We start from the raw sequence: 18,309 nt of genomic DNA on the forward strand, positions 1-18,309 counted from the left end.
CCCCCCACCCCCCCACCCCGCCCCGCAGATAAGGAACGACAGGGTTCCCCTAGGGGCAGGGGTCGGGCAGCTCCCAGCCCCGCTGTTGCCCTGCGGAGGGGGCACCCTGAGCTGGGGGCCTGGACTCAAGCCACAGACTGCTTCCTCGTCTAAGCTGCAGCGCGTGCGGGTGCACCCAGAATGCCACAGTCCGCACTTCTGCAACACAGGCTCTGGGCAGAGGCGCCCGCTGGCCCTCCCACCGGGCCCGAGGCCCAGAAGCCCTGCGTCCCTGTCCCGGGCTCTGGGCATTGGGCTTTCCTGAAGGAGACACCTCCGGGTTGCAGGTGTTGACGGCGGGAGGGGAGCACCCTGTGGGCTTGGGGAGGGGTTCTCTGTGGGCCCACGTTGGTCCTGTAGGTGGGGTGGGGGTGCCAGTGCTGAGCCCCCGTTGCCGAGTTCCCTGTTGAGGTCTGGGCAGCAGAGCGTGTAGTCCCAGCAGCTGGGGCTTTTGCCCAAATAGGGACACGCAGCCTTTGAACTTCTGCTATCAGACGACACGCAATACCAAAAAAGAGAAGTACGACGGCCAGGAGGATTTGGGGTGGTTCACACGCATCGTTGTGTGAAACACGGTCATGTGTGGGCTCAGGGACACAAGCTGCCTGTGCCCCTTGCTCACTGTGGCCCTGGGGGCTTCTGTCACCCACGCCCGAGATACTCCAAAGAGTGTGCAAACCCCTCCTGCCTTGTTTTCCTTTTTCTGCTGTTCACTTTGGGGGAAATGATGGTCCGTTGAACTTTGACCTCTGGTCTGGACCCACTGTGGGCACCACACCCTTTCACATGCTCTGATGTCCTGCCTTCCCAGGGGCACGTCCAGAATGAGGCTGGGGTGCCACCGGCCGGCTCAGCTGCAAGAAGCCTGGGTCCCCAGGTGCCAGGCCAGAGTGGGGTGGCCCCAGCCTGCAGGGCAGGTCAGGGCGGGTAGAAACGGGGGGCTGGGGGCAGCAGCGGGCAGGCAGCTGCAGACTTTGGCCCATAGCGACCGCATCCCAGGGCTGTCCACTGGGCCTCCACATCCGCCCTCTCCACAGAGCAGGGTCTGCTCCCTGAGCCAGGCGGCTGCCGGCACCTGGCCAGCAGCCCCACCTGTGTGCTCCCCTTGCCCAGTCTCCCCAGTGAGGCCTCAGGAGCCTGGGAGCAGGGCTGGCCACGGGCTGCTGGAGCTTTCGCACGCCTCACACCCTCACACACAGCAGGGCCTCCACTCCCACCCCCACCCCCGCGGGACCTCGGCAGCCCCAGCCTGTTTCTTCATCTGCCTGGGGGATGCGGTGGCAGGAGTGGCCCAGGTTAGTCTGTTCACCTGCCCTGCTTAATTCAGTCCACGTTGACAGAACTTCGGTGTGCTGAGCACTGGACACGGGACACTGTCCAGGAGCCCCAGGGGACCAGAAGGAGACCGGGGAGGCGGGGTGGGGGCGGGACGCACCCTCAGGTGCCCAGGCCCGGCCCCTCCCAGCCCTGAGGGGCTGATTGGCCACGGGCAGGGAGCTGGTCGCTGGGGCAGGGCGGGGCGCGAGGGCACGAGCCTCAGAGGCGAGGGCAGGACCAGAGACAGCCTGAGCACGGAGCACCTTCTCCCCGGCCCCCGGGAACCGTGGGTTCGGATCCGGACCCCACCCGCACCCCCCGCCATGCACGGCCTCGGGCTCCTGCTGCTTGCTGCGCTGTGGCTACAGGGTGAGTGAGTGCTGGGCGTCTGGCTCTGGCTGGTCCGGTCGCCTGGCCCCCTGCTCCCTGTCCGGTCGCCTGGCCCCCTGCTCCCTGCGCGGGGCTCTGGGCTGGTCTCTGGGGTTCGGCGGCGCAGAGGTGGCTAGTCGGCGGGGAGGCCCTGGGCGGTGCACACACGGAACCTTCAAAAGGGAAGTGCGTGGGGAAACAGCCACCTGGGCGTTTCCTGCGCTGGAGGTGCGGACCGGCTGGGACAGAACGGGGTGGAGGGCCTGGCTGCTTCGGCTCCATTCCGGGGCCTCGGGGGGATTGCCCACCTCCACGGGGACCCCCCAGCCTGGCAGGGAAGGGAGGACCGAGGAGCAGTGTCCTGGAGCCGAGGGGTTGGGGGCACCCCAGGGGGTTGTTTTGCCACATGGGGACCTGCCTCTCCTCTGGGGGGACTGACTGTGCTGCTGGCCTTGGCCCCCACCCTAGCTCCTGAGAGCCTCCTGGGGTTCGGGGGGGGGAGGGCGCTTACGGGGCAGGCCCTCCCCACGGCCTTCACTCCGGGAGGTTTGCCAGATAGTGGTTACAGAGACACGACCATTAACACCTTGAAAGAGGGAGAAAAGAGTCACCTGGGGAGTAGGTTTCCAACTCGGCCTGGGCTGGGTCTTTGCTGTCTGTTGTTGGATACGGGGCAGCTTCTAGATCTGGGCTGGGTGAACCCTGCGGAAGAGGGCTGCCAGTTCCCCGTTAGATGCAGTCATGTGATTAGTTGGGATGAAAAATGTCAGCTCTAAGCGCTGGACGGGCAGACCTGTCGCCCCGCGCCCCGCCCAGGGCCTGTGTGTGTCCTCGTCCTGAGAGGAGGAAGGGGCATCCGGGTCACCCCAGGGTCTGGGAGGCAGCCTGGTGGGCTCCTGGAAGGGCAGGCGCAAGTCTGCCCGACCCCACCCACGGCGGGGGTCCTGTGGCCTTTTTCACACAGAACTCGGCTTGGGCTGGGGAGCCAGGCCTCAGCGTCTGCGGTCCCCACGCTGCCAGGTGACTCCCCAAGAGGAGGTGCCGGCGCACAGCAGGCTGGGGAGGGACCCCCAGGGCGGGAGGGTGCCCTGTGCGCCTGCTGACCCCCCTCTCCTGCAGAGGCCGCCCCCAGGGCCACCCTGCCCCACGTGGAGCAGTACGAGGTGGTGAGGCCCCGGCGCCTGCCAGCACCCCGCACCCGCCGAGCCCTGCCCTCCCACTTGGTAAGCCTGGGCAGGAGGCTGGCCTGGGGGTCCCTCCCTGGCCCCTCAGAGCCCGTTTCTGTCTGTGAGCAGGGTGATAGCTCCCCGTGTGCCCAGCAAGTTGTGAGGGGCCGCCTTTGGGGCTGAGGGCCAGGCGGGCTTGTGGGCTTTCGGGCAGACCCCTGGGGAGCTCACAACCCACCTGGACCGTCTCTGCCTGGGCCGCCTTCCTCCTCCCCCCAGGGCTCACCTTCTTCTTCCGTCCCTCCCACCCTTGGGCAGGGCCACAGCCGCCCCGCCTCAGGGGGTGGGGGGTGCCGGCTGGGCAGGAGCTCCGCCAGCCGCGGCCACTCCCCAGTTTCACTCCAGCGATGAGTCAGACTCTTCTGAGACCGGAGGGGATGGCTCAGCAGGGGCGTAGCTTACGCCCCTCGGGAGTTTGGGGCTGGGATTCCCCGGGGCGCCTGGGGGCATTCTGAGACCTGCAACGTGTGCGCCTGCGTCTGGGCGGGTGTGCGGATGGACATGCCCAAGTGTGTGTCGAGGACAGCCCCGTCCTGACCTCGGGGTGCGGGCACAGTGCACAGCGTCCTAGGGGTCAGCTGCGGGCTGGGGGCACCCCTCTGGTCGGGCCCAGGGCTGGAAGGGGTGGGGCCTCGCAGGGGCGGGTCACCTCTGCCGCCTGGGTTCTAAGGCTGCCTGTCAGGGGCTGTGTCCCCCCTCCCCTTGCTTCCTGGTAAGGGGCATTCTCCTTTTCCCTGTGTGGACTTGTGAGGAAACCGAGGCCTGAGGCACCCGAGGCGGTTCCGGGTGGAGCTCCCCACCTGCCCACTGCCTCCGGTAAGGCCCGAGGCCCCACCTCCTCCTACTGGCCAGGTGCTACCCACCCCCAGGTTTGAGGTGGGCGTGGCCGGGGCCGGGCCCCTCTCTCTGGACCCCTCCCTTTTCTCCCGGCTCAGGGCCTGTACCCGGAGAGTGTGAGCTACGTCCTGGGGGCCCGAGGGCACACCTTCACCCTGCACCTTCGGAAGAACAGGTGAGCAGGGGCCTAAGCCTGCAGCCTGCTCCCACCCCTGCCCCCAGCACACCTGTGTCCTGGGCATCCAGCTCCCTGGCCCAGCCTCTCCTCCACAGCAGAGGTGGCTTCTGGGGCAGGCAGGCGGGGCCCAGAGCATCACGGGGGCTCTCTTCCAGGGACCTGGTGGGCTCGGGCTACGTGGAGACCTACACGGCCGCCGATGGCTCCCAGGTGACAGAGCAGCTGCCGAGGCAGGTATGGCCCCCCGAGTGACCCTCCCCAAGGCCAGCGGTGGCGGTGCGGGGAGTGCGGGCACCGGGAGCGGAGCCCTCACGCCCTCCTCCCGCAGGACCACTGCTTCTACCAGGGCAACGTGGAGGGGCACCAGGGCTCCGCTGCCAGCCTCAGCACCTGCGCCGGCCTCAGGTGGGTGCTGCCGACCAGGCGGGGTGCGTCAGGACGTCAGGGCCCAGCGCTGTCTCACTCTCCGGCGAAGTGAACTGAGGCCAAGAAGAGAGGGGTGGGCTGGGGGCACCTGCTGCCCTGGGGTCCCTCACTAACTCAGAGCCATGGGCTTCGCTCTGCCTCAGGGGCTTCTTCCAGGCCGGCTCCACCGTCCACCTGATCGAGCCCCTGGATGGGGGCGGGGAAGAGGGGCAACACGCGCTGTACCAGGCACAGCACCTGCAGCAGAAGGCCGGCACCTGCGGGGTCAACGACAGCAGCCTGGAGGCCATCCTGGGGCCGCGGGTCTCGGCGGCCCTCAGGCCCCGGGTGAGGGGAGGCCCTGCCCGCTGCTTCCCTGTCCGCTTGGCCCGTGCATCCCCAGACTCCTGGGCGCCCAGCGAAGCGGGGGCGCCGCCTGCCACCCCCGTGGCTGGGGTGGGCCTGGGCCTGGCTGCGCGCTGGCTGCAGAGCCAGCTCCTTAGTCTGCGCCAGAGCGCCGCGCCCCACGCCCCCCGCTCCCACCAAGGCTCCCCCAGCACTGCGGGGCCAGCTCCGGGGCCTGGAGACGCTCAGTGTGCGGAGACGGGCTGAGGACAGGCGGGCTGTGGCTGGGTGGCTGACCGGCTTCTTGTCCCCGCTCCTCAGAACTGGCCAGTGCCCCGAGAGACCCGCTACGTGGAGCTGTTCGTGGTCACGGACAGCACAGAGGTACCTGGGGCAGGGGCGGGGGGTGGGTGGCGGTGCAGGCGGGCCGACAGGCTGCAGCTGAGGGTCTGCTGTCCTCCAGTTCCAGCGGTTGGGGAGCAGAGAGGCTGTGCGCCAGCGGGTGCTGGAGGTGGTCAACCACGTGGACAAGGTGGGGGCCGCTTCGCCCTGGGGGCTTCCTCTCAGCAGGGGCTGCCGGGACCCCGCGGCAGCACACACCCAGCCCAACAGAAACCCTGGCTGTAGAGGCCTGTTGGGGCACCTGGAGAGGAGGCGAGGGCTGGCCATGGGGGGCGCCCGGCTGCCGGTAGAACCATCCGCCAGGTGATGGGGGGGCTAGGACTCTGCCCCAGCCCTCGTGACCTGTCCCATCTCGGCGGACGCTGGGGGGACCTCTGGCCCTTCGCTGGCCTCACCCTTGGAACCTGACCCTTGGGGCTCCCTGTCCTCTGGCAGCTTTATCAGGAGCTCAGTTTCCGCGTGGTGCTCGTGGGCCTGGAGATGTGGAACGGTGGGGACAAGATTCACGTCAGCACCCAGGCCGACACCACACTGAGCAACTTCCTGTCCTGGCGGGTGCAAGACCTGGCGGGGCGGCACCTGCACGACAACGCGCAGTTCATCACGTGAGTGGGCGGAGGGCCACGCTGTCGCCAGGACGAGGGGGCCCCCAGGGGAGGCGGGTTCCGAGGTGTCCACGTGCAGACACTGCTCTCCTTCCCAGCGGGGTCGACTTCGCAGGGACCACCGTGGGACTGGCCAAGGTGTCCACCATGTGCTCCCGGGACTCGGGGGCTGTGAACCAGGTGCGGAGGATCCAGCTGGGTTTGCTGGACAGAGGCTGGAGCTGGCCACTGGGGGTGGGGGGCAGGGAGTGGGGATCGGAGCTTGAGCTGGGGCCTGCGAGGGGGGACCTCAGGACTCAGGTCCACCTGCTGGTCCCTACGCTGTCCCCTGGACACCTGAGCAGCTGCCTCTTCCAAAGGATGCACTGACGCTTTAGGTTTGAAGAAGTGATGTTGGCAGGAGGCACCGCCGAGCCCCTCAGCCTGCTGGGGGCGGGCGGGGGACTGGCCACCAGAGTGGCCCCAGCCAACATGGCCCCTCCTGTAGGACCACAGCCCGAACCCCATGGGCGTGGCGAGCACCATGGCCCACGAGATGGGCCACAACCTGGGCATGGACCACGACGAGAACATCCAGGACTGCTACTGCTCGGTGCCGCGGGCCGGCGGCGGCTGCGTGATGGCGGCCAGCATCGGGTGAGGCTCGGCCCCAGCCAGCCCGCCCGAGGGCCTCCCGCCGAGCAGGGGTGTCCCAGGGCGCGGGCGGCCGGCCCCCACCCACCCACCCTTCTGATGACAGGGACTCCCCTCCCCGCAGCTCCAACTTCCCCAGAAAGTTCAGCCACTGCAGCCGGGCTGACCTGGAGACGTTCGTGGAGAAGGCCCGGACGGCCTGCCTGGTGGACGCGCCGGACCCCGCCCGGCTGGTGGGCGGCCCCGTGTGTGGGAACCGGTTCGTGGAGCGTGGGGAGCAGTGCGACTGCGGCGCCCCCCAGGTGCAGGGCCGGGCCCCACCGCTGCCCTCGGCGTTCCGCCCGCCCACGTGGGGGGCCGGCCCCCATCCACAGGCTGGGGCGACCGTTCCTGACCCCCGGGCGCCCTGCGCTCGCACAGCGACACCTCCTGTCCTCTGGCACCGAAACGACTGGCAGGGCTCATGGGTGGGAGTGACCAGACCACCCGAGGGAAGGGCCTGGGGCCGGCCCAGCGTGCAGCCCGCTCAGACCTTCGCCATTGCCCCCGCCCCCCCAGGACTGTCAGAACCGCTGCTGCAATGCCAGCACCTGCCTGCTGGCCAAGGGGGCCGAGTGTGCCCACGGCACCTGCTGCCACGAGTGCAGGGTGAGCCTGGGGTTCTGGGGCACAGCAGCAGGCGTGGGTGTCTGGGGGCCTCCCGTTCCCGCGGTGAGCTTGGCTCTGCTGAACCAGGTGAAGCCGGCCGGAGAGCTGTGCCGCCCTGCAAAGGACCAGTGTGACCTCAGGGAGTACTGCGATGGCCGGCAGCCTGTGTGTCCCGAGGACACCTTCTGGGAGAACGGCACGCCCTGCCCGGGGGGCTACTGCTACAACGGGGCCTGCCCCACGCTGGCCCAGAGGTGCCAGGACTTGTGGGGGCCAGGTGAGGCGGGCATGGGCCCCGGTCATGGGACCCTCAGGCCTGCCAGGGTGGCTGCCGGTCCTGAGCCGGAGGGCTGACCTGCTCCTGCCCCGCAGGCGCTCGGGTTGCCACGGAGACGTGCTACAGCTACAGCATCTCCACAGGCTGCAGGAGCGGGATCCCCCTGGACTTTGGCAGGTGAGCGTCCACCCGTGGCCCGACTCCCCTGGGTCCAGGGCGCGGAATGTTTCCACCAAGAGAGTCCTCTGCACAAAGGAGTCTGGGAGCTGAGTCAGGGGCCTCTCTGGGGGCCTACCTGGCCCTGCAGGACCCCCAGGCCAGAGCATGCTGCCCTTTGGGAGAGTGGGTCACTGTGGCTGGGCTGTGGACCCCTGCGGGTGGACCCAGAGCCTCACCCACAGCTCCTGGTGCGCTGAGCACGGCTGTGAGCACCGAGCAGGAGTCCCCGTGGAGCTGGCTCCACGCACGTCCCTCTGTCCTCAGGGTCAACAGGTGTGGCACTCTGTTCTGTGAGTGGGGGCAGAAGCCCCCGGAGCGGAGTTCCTGCACCCTCACCTCCTCCTCAGGTGACTGCCAGGCTCTTGTCCAGGACAGCAGCAGCGCGTACGAGCCAGTGCCAGAGGGCACCAAGTGTGGCAAGGAGCAGGTGGGCTGGACATGCCTCTCGGTCGGGCTGCTGGACCCCAGGGCGAGCTGGCGGGGCCCAGAGCAGGGCAGCGGCGGCTGGAGAAGGGCTCTGTTCTGGGTAGAAACTCGGAAGGCGCACGGGGGGTGCGGGAGAAGACCCTTCTCAGTTAATGGGTTTAAAGACTATTTGTCCTGCAAGCCCTCTGGGGATGGGCGGGGCCAGTCCTCTGTGGCCCTGGTGGCAGCAGAGGGCTGGCCGGGCAGTGCCTCTCCCCGTGGTGGCCAAGGCCGGCCAGCAGATGGGCTGCGGGCGAGGCCACCGGGGGTGTGAAGGCTGTGGCCTGCCCCTCTGAAGCCCAGACGCAGGTTTTGGGTCCACTCTGGTTGATGGTGGAGAGCGGGGGTGCTTCAAGCAGGAGTCTAGACTGGCTGCCTACGGAGACCCCCACTGCCCTCCAGGTTTGCTGGAAAGGCTTCTGCCAGGACCTCCGTGTCTACAGATCCAGAAACTGCTCTGCCCGGTGTAGCAACCATGGGGTACGTGGGCCCAGGGGTTGGCCTGCCACCAGCCCTTTGGGCTTGAAAGATGCGCAGGCCGTGCTTAGGATAGCCCAGACAAACAGAGGGCAGAGGCTGGTGCCCTGGGACTGTGCCAGGAGCCCGCTGGGGCCTCCCGAGGCTGGAACTGACAGGGATCTGGGCGTCCCGTGTAGACACGGAGGCCCGGGGTAGTCACGGTGCCGGTGGACACGTGGGCCAGGCCGGTCTGGTGTGAAGTGTCCTGTTCTGAGCTCTTAGTAACCCGTGCTGTGACGTTGGGGAGGTCAGCGCTCCGAGGGCTAGAAACCGGGGGACCTGGGGTCAGGCTGTCCTCCTGTGCCCCCGTCTCAGGAGGACAGCCTGCCCCGAAGTCACCCTGCCCGTCCTGCGGCAATGCCTGCTTTGCTCGGAAAGCCCGCAGAGTCCCGTCAGAGCCCTCCTCCCTCACCTGGGGAGGGGCCGCTGCCATCAGCACATCTGACGAAACCTGGGTGGTGGCGGTCCTGGACCCCTAGCTTGTCCTCTGTCAGTAGGGGTCCCAGCAGAGCAGACGGCGCCTCAGTGGGCACTGGGCAGTGCGGCAGGTGGGGGTCTGGAGGCCCTGACGCCTGGTTGTCCCCCAGGTGTGCAACCACAAGGACCAGTGCCACTGCCACCCGGGCTGGGCCCCGCCCTACTGCGCAGAGCTGCTGCCTAACGTGCGCACAGGTAGGCAGGGCCCGCCCCGCCCTGCGCCCCGCCCTGCGCCCCGCCCTGCGCCTTCACACACCTTCACAAGCCCAGTGGGGTCTGGCTGCGGGTCCTGCCTTTTCTCGGGCCACCTGGGAGGGGCCGAGAAGGAGGCCGTGTGCCCCTAAACCGTGAGGGACACGTTGAAGATGTGGCCTTGCAGCCCCCGGCATCCGGACCCCACAGGTCCGGGGCGGGGACCAGGATCCCGAGTCCCCACCTCGGCCCTACGGGAGAAGGGGGCCCGTCCCAGAGGGAGGGCTGCAGGAGCAACGTGGGACAGCGCCAGCTCCTTGCCGGGTGCTCCGCCCCATCCTGGGCCCGGGAGCCTCGGGGCCTCCCACCCCCACAGGTGTCTTCCTCCCCAGCGGTCAGGCCTACAGGGCCTGGCCTGGCCGCACCCACGTCACTGAGGGCCTGGGGCCGCCCACCGCCAAGCCCTCCAACCGGTCCCCTGAGAGCCCAGAGCCCTGGCGTCATGTACCGGTTCTCAGGGCCAAGGGTCCTCAGATGGCCCTGGCCTTCGCAGGGGGCCCAGGGCTCTGGGTTGTTGGCGTGGCCAAGGAGGGGGCACCTTCCTCAGGCCCCTCCTTGGCCCCAGGCTGGCCTGGACAGGCGCTGAGCTGCCCGCGGGCCCTCCCAGCCCCTGCTGCCTCGAGGCACGTCCGGCCCTGGTGGCACCTGGCCTCTTGTGTCCCCACAGCGTCCGGGAGCCTCCTGGTGGGCGTGCTGGTGCCTGTGGTGCTCCTGGTGCCTCTGGCGCTGACCCTGGCAGGCGTGGTCATCTACCGCAAAGCCCGGAGCCCCGTCCGAAGGAGGTGCGCGAGCTCTGGGCTTGCAGAGCGTCAGCGTGTGTGTGCAGAGCCAGCCGCCTGCTTGCGCTGCTGGAGGGGGAGAGCGCGCTCTGGGCCCCCTGCCTTCACTGACACGGGAGCAGGTGCGGGTTGTGGTGACAGGCTGGTGATGTGGAAACGCAGAGAGGACCCTGTCTCCCCCTCGCACCCCAGCGGGCGCCGGCCCAGCGCCCTCGGTGGACACTGCGCTCTGAGCCTGCCCTGGGCTCTGGGTGTCCCCGGTGCCCACTCTGGGGGGACCTCGACCCCCACGCTGGCCGCAGCAGGACACACTTGCCCAGTGGCCTCCAAGTACCTCCTGCGGGCCCACCTGGACCCCAGAGCCAATGGGGCCAGGACACGTGAGGCTGCCTCTCCTTCTGCACACGGCTGTCACTGGCGCACCCCGAGGGGCAGCTGCAGCTGAGTGGGCCTCTGGCCAGGCCAGGGCTCCCATGCCCAGGAGCCCCAAGTCCCTGGGCTGAATCCTGAGGCCAGGAAGCACTGACCCATCTTATTTCTCCCCAGGAATGTGGCAGCCAAGACGGCCATGGGGCTCTCCAACCCCCTGTTCCACGAGGGGCACAGGACACCTGTGAAGGGCAGGGCCCCGGCTCCCACCAGAGAGCCGGGCCTTTCCTCCCACCCCAGCCAGCCCCCCAAACCCACGGCTTCCGCAGTGACCCCTAAGTGGCCACCCCCTGCTGTAAGCACCAGGCATCCCCGACGGGCTCCCCAGGCCACCCCCAAAGCTCAGGCCAGGATGCGGTCCCCTGGGGCTTAGAGTGGCCACCAAGACCGCCATTTAGAGGCGAAACGAGGCTTTAGGACGAGTGGAGCTGGTGACAGAATTGAAGCTGAGGCTCAAGGCCTCTGCAAGGTCCACCTCAGGGCGGTTTTGAGGCCCAGACGCCCTCGCTGCCATGCAGCGCCTCTGTGCATCCCCAGGGCTGTGGGAAGGGAGCGTAACTCAGGGCCCTGCCCAGCAGTGGGGCAGGATGGCGCCCCCTCTGCACACACGGGGCTTTGTTCTTCCCACTCTGGGAGGGGCCGGAACCTTGGGTCCTCAGCTGGGTGGGGGCAGCTCCGAAGCCAGGGCTCCCTGGAGGTGGCCGCCCTGAGACCCAGGCTCACGGCCACCTTCCTGCAGCCTCCAGCCGCTATGTCCAGCCCACCGTCCCCAGTTCCTGTATATACCCCGCAGGCCCCGGGCCAGGTGAGTGGGGGGCTGGGAGAGGGGCCGTCGAGGTGGCATAAAGCAGATCCTGGGAGGCGGAGGGTCTGGGGCTGGATTTGGTGGGCCAGGGACCCTAGGGTGGTGCCCACTGCACCCTCAGGGGGCCAACATGAACTGAACCCAGGGGAACTGGGGTCCTGACCGCTCCTCCCCTCCCACCAGCTCAGACCTGCTCCTCCCACCAAGCCCCTCCCGGTGCTGAAGGCCAAGCAGGTGAGAGGACCACCGGGGGAGAGGCACAGGGGTGTGCGGGGCCATGGGCTCCATCGTAGTGCTCCCTTTGGTTTGAGGCTTCAGGGGTTTGGGAAGGGTCTCTCCCAAATGTGAGTCACTGGAGCCCCAGCAAGCCCCCTGCCTTTGGGCTCGCTCGGGAGGCCCTCCCGCCTGTCCTGCGGTCCGGCCCTGGCGGGTCCCCTCCTTTGCTGGGAGCCCCATGGGTACTGCCGAGGGTCCTGCGCACCTCCTGACAGGCACACTCACCTCCCGGCAGGCGGGGAGGTCACCTGCTCTGGCGAATTGTGAGGCAGGGAGACCCAGGCTCCTCTCTCCACCCACCAGGAGCCTGGAGGGGCCCCGCGGCAGACAGGCTGCCGGGCGGTGTGGAGTCATCACTTGGTTGCAGTGGTGTCTGCAGGGCTCTAAATCTCCGTAGGGCCCGTCTTCCCTTAGCAGTTAATGTCGTGGAGATACTTGGAGCGATGCCCGGCTGGTTACTTCCTAAACTGACCCGCGGTGCCTCTGTGTGGATCTCGCCTACAACAACCATTACTGTGGCGTTTGCTTAACGGAGATTCTCTATTTTTTGCTTTTTATTTTGAATTAATTTTAGAGTTACAGTGAAGTTACAAAAATAGTCCATAAAAAAGTCTTAGGAGGGGTTTTGACAGGCCAAAGAGGGAAGGGGGGTTGGGCAGAGAGATTTCTGGCCAAGGAAATGGTGGCAGCCAGGGAATTGTGCTGGGGGAGAAAAGTGCAGGCGACTTCTCCCCCTCTGCTCAGCAGGGCCCTTCTCAGTGTGCTGGGCCCACCCCGTCCCTCTGGCGCTGGAATGAGCTGCCTGGGCTGAGCAGGGCCCCTGCTGGAGGTCTTCCTTCTCCATCCCAGCCCTGGCCCCGGGGAAAGCTGAGATGCAAACAAATGCAAATTCTAGTAGTGGATCCTTCGCTTTAGAGCTTCCAAAGACCCGCATTCTGGCAATTTAAGAGCTTTTCCTGGGTAATGTTGGGGTAGGGTGGAGGGGGGAGTTGAGGGAAGAGGATGGGGCAGTGAGATAAGCCGATGGGCCCAGGAATGGGGGCCCTGCCACATTTCGGTTTCATTCCGGGGCAGTGGCAGCTGTGGGTGGGGAGGGGGTTGGGGGCACTTTTCTGTAGAGAGCTCAGCGAAGAGAAACGTGCAGTCCGGTCTGGAGCAGAGCAGAGCACCCAGGGAACTTTCTAGAAGGTGCTGGGAAGCTGGCGCCCTGGTCCAGCTGGCCATCAGCTGTGTCTACCTCCTTCCAGGTCGTCAAGCCAACCTGCACTCCACCGATGCCACCTGTCAAGCCCAGGGCCGGAGGGGCCCAGCCTGGACCCACTCAGGTGAGGCCCTCACACACAGGGCAGTGCCCACCTCACCGGGCAGAGCGAGCTGTCTTTCCCCAGCTGGCTGCCTGGGGCACAGCCCTGAGAGGGTATAACATCCGCCCTCTACTCTGTCAGAGGACTTTTCAGTGCTTGCCGCTTCTTCCAGCTGTTACTGTGTCTTTTTCTCCACTAGTGTAAGTACAGAAGTCTATTCTTGATAAAGCATCAGTTGTTAATACCCGGGCTGTCTCCACTCAGCTCTGAGCTCTGAGCACAGTCATATCGTTGGATGAACTGAGGATCCAAATTTTAAGAAAAGTAAAAGGAAATCAGATTCAGTTGTGCTCTTTGTAGCAGATGGTTTTTAATGTCAGTTCTTTCTTCCTTTTCCAAGGGAGTTGTTGGCCCAAAGGTTGCTCTGAAACCCCCCGACCAGAGGAGGTGATGGGGCCCGAGCTCAAAGCACCCTGGGGGGGCATCTGTGCGCCTGTCTGGACGTTGCCTGTGGTCATGTGACCTCGCCACCAGCACCGAGAGACCAGCTGCCTGGCCCCAGGCCCTCCGTCCCCCTCCCTGAGGGCTGGGTCCGCTGTGAAAAGTCCTAGCGGAAGAGCCAACTCCTCATGGCCAAGGTCACTCTTCACCCCACGGTCACAGGCCAGGCCCTCTCCGCCCAGGACTCCGCGGTCGGGCCCTTGGCTGCTGTCCTGACCTCAGGAACGGGGACCAGGCCAGTGCCTCCTCACCCACGTGTGTCTCCAGACTGCCACTGGTGTCTTGTCTGGGTCTTTGGAAACCTCAGATGCACATTCAGTAGGGCTGAAAACTTTAATGAAATTTTTGTATTCTACAATTAAATTATTGATCAAATTCTAAATGACAGGAGATCGGTGGAAAATGTTGCGTGTGAAACAATGTGGAATTTATAAGATTTAAGGGTCCAACGCTTGTTAAAATAAAAGTCTACTGTAAACGGGGAAGGTCTAACTTTCCCCTTTTTTTCTTAGACTTTATCGTAAGCCCTCCTCTGCCTAAACTTAGCAGCCCGGTCCGCCCGCGCGGAGCGGGCCGCTAGCACCCAACGTGGCCGGCGCCCCTCCCCTTCCGACCCCGCTCCGGTCTCCCGGCAACGGCCCCGCCCTTCCGCCGCCGTCTCCCGGCAACGGCCCGACCACCCTCCCGGCTCCACGGTGGGCGCCGGCACGCTGGGCGCCGCCAGGCCGAGCCCCCCGGCCCGGCCGCCGCTGCTGCCCGGCGCCCTCCGTGGCCTCTACGCCTGGCTGGACGCACTGCCGCTCAGCCGCCGCAAGCGCCACCTGGCCCGGGACTTCAGCGACGGTGGTGAGGGCGGGGCGGCGGCCACGACGGGGGCCGGGGGCCGGGGTGACCGCCGGGGGTCCAGGCCGCAGGGCCGCCGCCTGTCAGCCGTGTCCTGGCGCTCTCTGCTCAGGGGAAGAGCCCAGCGGTCATCCCTCCCGGCCAGCGAGAGCCCCGAGAGAGATGTGCCGGTAGTCGGGACGGCCAGGCAAGGGCCGCAGCCCCGGAACTGTCCCCGCTCCCCGGGCTCCTTGCAAAATGCAGAAGACCCCAGAGGCAGGGCGTGAGGGGCCTCTGGAAAGAGTGGGCAGGACGTGGGAGGGGCGCTGCCTCGATGGCCCCAGAAGGAGGAGGAATGCGGCAAAGAGAGGGGCCAGTTATGTGTTCAACCTGGCCACGGGAATTCCTCCTGCCCCCGGACCCCGCATTCCCCGGGGGAGGATGGGGCAGACTGGGGGTCTCCTAGCAGCTCCTCTGACCCCGCCGGCTCTCACAGCCCTCTCCCCTGGGGCGCCCACACCCTGCGGGTGCTCCCCAGGACTTCTCTCTGTCCTCATCCGCCTCGGAGGCCCTGGATGACTGATGATTGAAGGCATCCAAGGACTCTTAGCTCACCTCGCGCCCCTGCCCGCTCTGCCCCAGTGATGCTGGCCGAGACTGTGACGCTCTTCCGCCCCCGGCTTGTGGACATGCACAGCTGTGTCCCCATCTGCAACACGCTCCAGAAGCTCAGCAACTGGAGCATTCTCAACAGGCAGGGCTTCGCGGCGGGCTTTCTGCCCCCTGCCCTTTCTGCTGGGGCCCCACTCCTCGCTCTCCAAGGCCGGCCCCAGCCCCTCCCAGCCCCTGGGACAACTTTTCAGGCTGCGTCCCTGCTGTGGGTCTCCCTGACACTGTCCAGTCCAACCTGGGGCTCCTGGGGGCGCCCCGCCAAGAGGACGGCACCGGTCAGCTCGAGACCCGCTCACCGGGGCGCCAGCCTTGCCCTCTGACCGCGTGACCGGCTCATGCTAACCACACCTCTCACTCACCCACCCGCCCGCCAGCAACTCTGGCTGACAGGCTCTGCTCAGGCCCAGCAGACACAGCAGTAAATGGGCCCCTGCCTTCGTGGGGTGCACGTCTGTGGGGAAGACAGATAAATGAAGAGATGGGACAAGTGTCAGCTGTGACAAGTCGCATGAGGGACAACGAGGCAGAACCCGTAAGGCAGTGACAGTGAATGGAGCGGGGCTGCAGTGGGGAGGGGATGTCACCAAGGGTCCTCGGAGGACACCGCCTGGGGGGGGTCACTGCCGTGGCAGGGTCGAGGACTTATTCTGAGGAGAGAGGGGGCTTTGGGGGAGGGGGAGGAGGGGTGGGTTGACCCCGCCCCCAGAGGCGAGAGGATGGCAGCTGCAGGCAGATGTGGTGAGAGGTCAGGCTCTGAGCACTTTGGAGGTGAGCCAGCAGGACTTCCGCCCAGAACAGAGGAGACTCAGGCAAGAGGATGAGTCCTCCGCAGAGTCCCTGGGACACTTATCGGGGAGGTGGTGGCCCAGGCTGGGACTCGCCTGGCCTGAAGGCACAGGGCACCATGTGTCCTGTGACCCCTGATGGGGCGGCCGGGAACGAGATGGCCACGGGTCTCTGTGGGTACCGGGGCGGGGCAAGCTGGTGCCCCTGTCCCGGCCCCTCTGCGCGGAGGCGAGCCAGCCCTGCTGCCCGGCTCCGCAGGGCGCTCTGCTCTGAGGGCTGCACCCTGCTTCCTCTGCAGGAAAGTCCTCCACAAGCTGGGTTTCTGTGTCTCGGAGAAGGAGATCCGCAAGGTGGTGGCCAACACGCCTGGGGCCATCGAGCCGGTCTTGTGTGCAGTGAGGGATAAGGTGGAGGCCGGTGAGGGCCCGCCCGGCAGGGCTGGACATGTGGGTACCGTCGTACAGCCTTGGAACCTGCTGTGTTTGGACGTCGGCTCGTTATCTGCCAAAGAGAGAGTAAAACCAGGAAATAAGTGGGGATGAAGCCCGGGTCCCCACAGCCCTGGGGCCCAGACAGCAGTGAAGTCTTGGCTGCACTGCCGGTGCGGCCCCAGGCCAGGGCCCCTTCCAGCCTGACCCGTCTGCTTCCCTTTTCAGAAGTGCTCAGGCCCAGCCCCCCCCAGTTAGCCCCTCCCCACTCCCTGTCTGTGACTGGGAGACCCAGCAGAGTCAGCCCCTCCCGCCGGTCTCCCTGCACAACGTTTGAACCCTCTGCAGGACCCAGGAGCCTCCAGTGGCGACACTGACAGACCGTGGGTGGGGCTCACCGCCTCTGCACACGCTGGTAATGGCCAACCCCCCCACACACAAGTGGGCGCCCCCGGGCCCTGTCCACAGGCTGTGCGGGGTGGCCGTCGTTCAATGGTCACCTCTCCAAACGGGGAAGCCGTTCAGAGGCACCGAGGGCTGCGCCTGGGCACCACGTTAGGCCCGACTGTGCCCCCATGGCGCTGTCTGTGTGGGCTCAGCCCCCCACCCCACCGCGCCCCTGTGTGCCCCTCTCCCAGCCGGAGGCCCTGAGCTGGCGGTCCGCTTATCTTGCAGGCCTGCCGAGCCCCTCAGCGCCCTCCGGGGCGGAGACCCTTGGGAGTCAGAGGGCTCCAGAGGAGACGGGCTGCTGGGCACACAGAGTGTGAGCCCCATCTCGAGCCCTCTGCGCCCCCGGCCCCACCTCCGCTGGCCCGTGGGCCGAAGGCCCCGGGTTTACCTTTCAGTCGGGGCCCAGCTGGTGAGCCCTGGCAGCGCCTGGACCCTGGGCTGCAGCGCTGCTGGAGGAGAAGCAGGCATTCTGCAGGAGGCAGTCAAGGTACGGGCCTGGGCGCCCCTCCCAGCAGCTCGGACGGTGTGCAGGGAGGCGGTGGGGGGCAGGCGGGGCCCCTGACCGGGGACCCACGTTTAGTTTGATTATTTAAATACAGGATGTTCCGAAGATACCTAGAAGCCCCCATCCCCACAGACTGACCACCCAGCTTCACCAGTCATCAAACCCTGGGGCCCATGAGCCAGGGGCTGCAGACTCACACACGTTGCCACCGGATGTGCTGGACAGCAGCCCAGGGGCCGTGGGGCCGGGTCAGGGCGAGAAGGCACATCCCTAAGGTGCACACCTGGTTCTGGGGGCGCAGCCTGGTTCTGGGGGCGCACACCTGGTTCTGGGGGCGCAGTCCAGTTCTGGGGGTGCACACCTGGTTCTGGGGGCGCACACCTGGTTCTGGGGGCGCAGTCCAGTTCTGGGGGTGCACACCTGGTTCTGGGGGCGCAGCCTGGTTCTGGGGGCGCAGTCCAGTTCTGGGGGCGCACACCTGGTTCTGGGGGCGCACACGTGGTTCTGGGGGCGCAGCCTGGTTCTGGGGGCGCAGTCCAGTTCTGGGGGTGCACACCTGGTTCTGGGGGCGCACACCTGGTTCTGGGGGCGCAGCCTGGTTCTGGGGGTGCAGCCTCTTCCTCTCTCACCAAGGGTCTCCAGCATTCCTGGGTTCAGGACGTGCTCAGGTCCCTTCACTGCCACACAGTGACCACTGCGTGCTCCCCCAGCCCCCTGGGAGCACAGGCTGCATCTTTGGGCCCAAGACAGGGGGGGCGGGGTGGGTGTGCAGGCCGAGCATGTCAGGCCTCAGGGTCCGAGGGGTTGTGAGGAATTGTGATGACAGCGCGGATCCTGAGGGCTGCGCGGATCTTGACTCAGTTTTCTTGAGGAAGCAGGAAAGTGGCGTCATTGTGTGGTTTGCGTGTGTTGGACAGCAGAGAGGAAGCCGTGGTAGGAACGAAGCTGCTGTCTCAGCAAGGCCCCTCGCAGCCCTCGCGCCCATGGCCGTGGCTCTGGCCACTGGGCCGACACAGGGAGCCCTGGCCTCCGTGGGCCCTTGAATAACATGGGTTTGAATGGCACGTGTTTTTGAGTAGATACGCACCACGGCGCTGCGCTGTCTGTGCCGCAGACCCAGGGTGCAGGACTGAAGGTAAAGTTGTAGGCGGGTTATTGACTGTGCGGGGCGAGGCGGGGTTTGGCACCCCTAACATCCCGCCGCCACTCCTCGCCGCATTGTTCAACTGCCAACTGTGTTTTATTTTATGAAACCCAGAGGGGACAACAGTTCACCTGCCATTTAAGATGGTGACACAGTTAAGTGCCCTTCCCGTGACTGTCACTGATGTAGGATAAA

General features: G+C 66.5%; 2 protein-coding genes across 2 annotated transcripts; both read left to right on the forward strand.

Annotated features, from left to right (window-relative positions):
- Positions 1 to 1,590: 1,590 nt before the first annotated feature.
- On the forward strand, positions 1,591 to 3,074 carry LOC133084419 (disintegrin and metalloproteinase domain-containing protein 8-like). The gene is made up of 2 exons (XM_061181035.1): positions 1,591 to 1,725; positions 2,845 to 3,074. The coding sequence occupies exons 1-2, from the start codon at positions 1,680 to 1,682 to the stop codon at positions 3,072 to 3,074; spliced, it is 276 nt and encodes a 91-aa protein (XP_061037018.1). The 5' UTR covers positions 1,591 to 1,679.
- A 254-nt stretch (positions 3,075 to 3,328) lies between these two features.
- Positions 3,329 to 13,689, forward strand: LOC133084463 (disintegrin and metalloproteinase domain-containing protein 8-like). Its single transcript, XM_061181171.1, has 24 exons — positions 3,329 to 3,344; positions 3,703 to 3,767; positions 3,887 to 3,963; positions 4,122 to 4,200; positions 4,295 to 4,371; positions 4,536 to 4,719; positions 5,038 to 5,100; positions 5,180 to 5,248; positions 5,554 to 5,723; positions 5,822 to 5,903; positions 6,211 to 6,359; positions 6,481 to 6,658; positions 6,915 to 7,004; positions 7,092 to 7,281; positions 7,377 to 7,458; positions 7,765 to 7,927; positions 8,368 to 8,445; positions 9,072 to 9,156; positions 9,881 to 9,995; positions 10,539 to 10,716; positions 11,161 to 11,226; positions 11,410 to 11,460; positions 12,750 to 12,827; positions 13,207 to 13,689. Exons 1-24 carry the CDS (start codon positions 3,329 to 3,331, stop codon positions 13,255 to 13,257), a joined length of 2,436 nt encoding a protein of 811 aa, XP_061037154.1. The 3' UTR covers positions 13,258 to 13,689.
- The last annotated feature ends 4,620 nt before the right edge of the window (positions 13,690 to 18,309 follow it).

The sequence above is a fragment of the Eubalaena glacialis genome, chromosome 1, assembly GCF_028564815.1.
Source record: "Eubalaena glacialis isolate mEubGla1 chromosome 1, mEubGla1.1.hap2.+ XY, whole genome shotgun sequence".
Taxonomy (NCBI): domain Eukaryota; kingdom Metazoa; phylum Chordata; class Mammalia; order Artiodactyla; family Balaenidae; genus Eubalaena; species Eubalaena glacialis.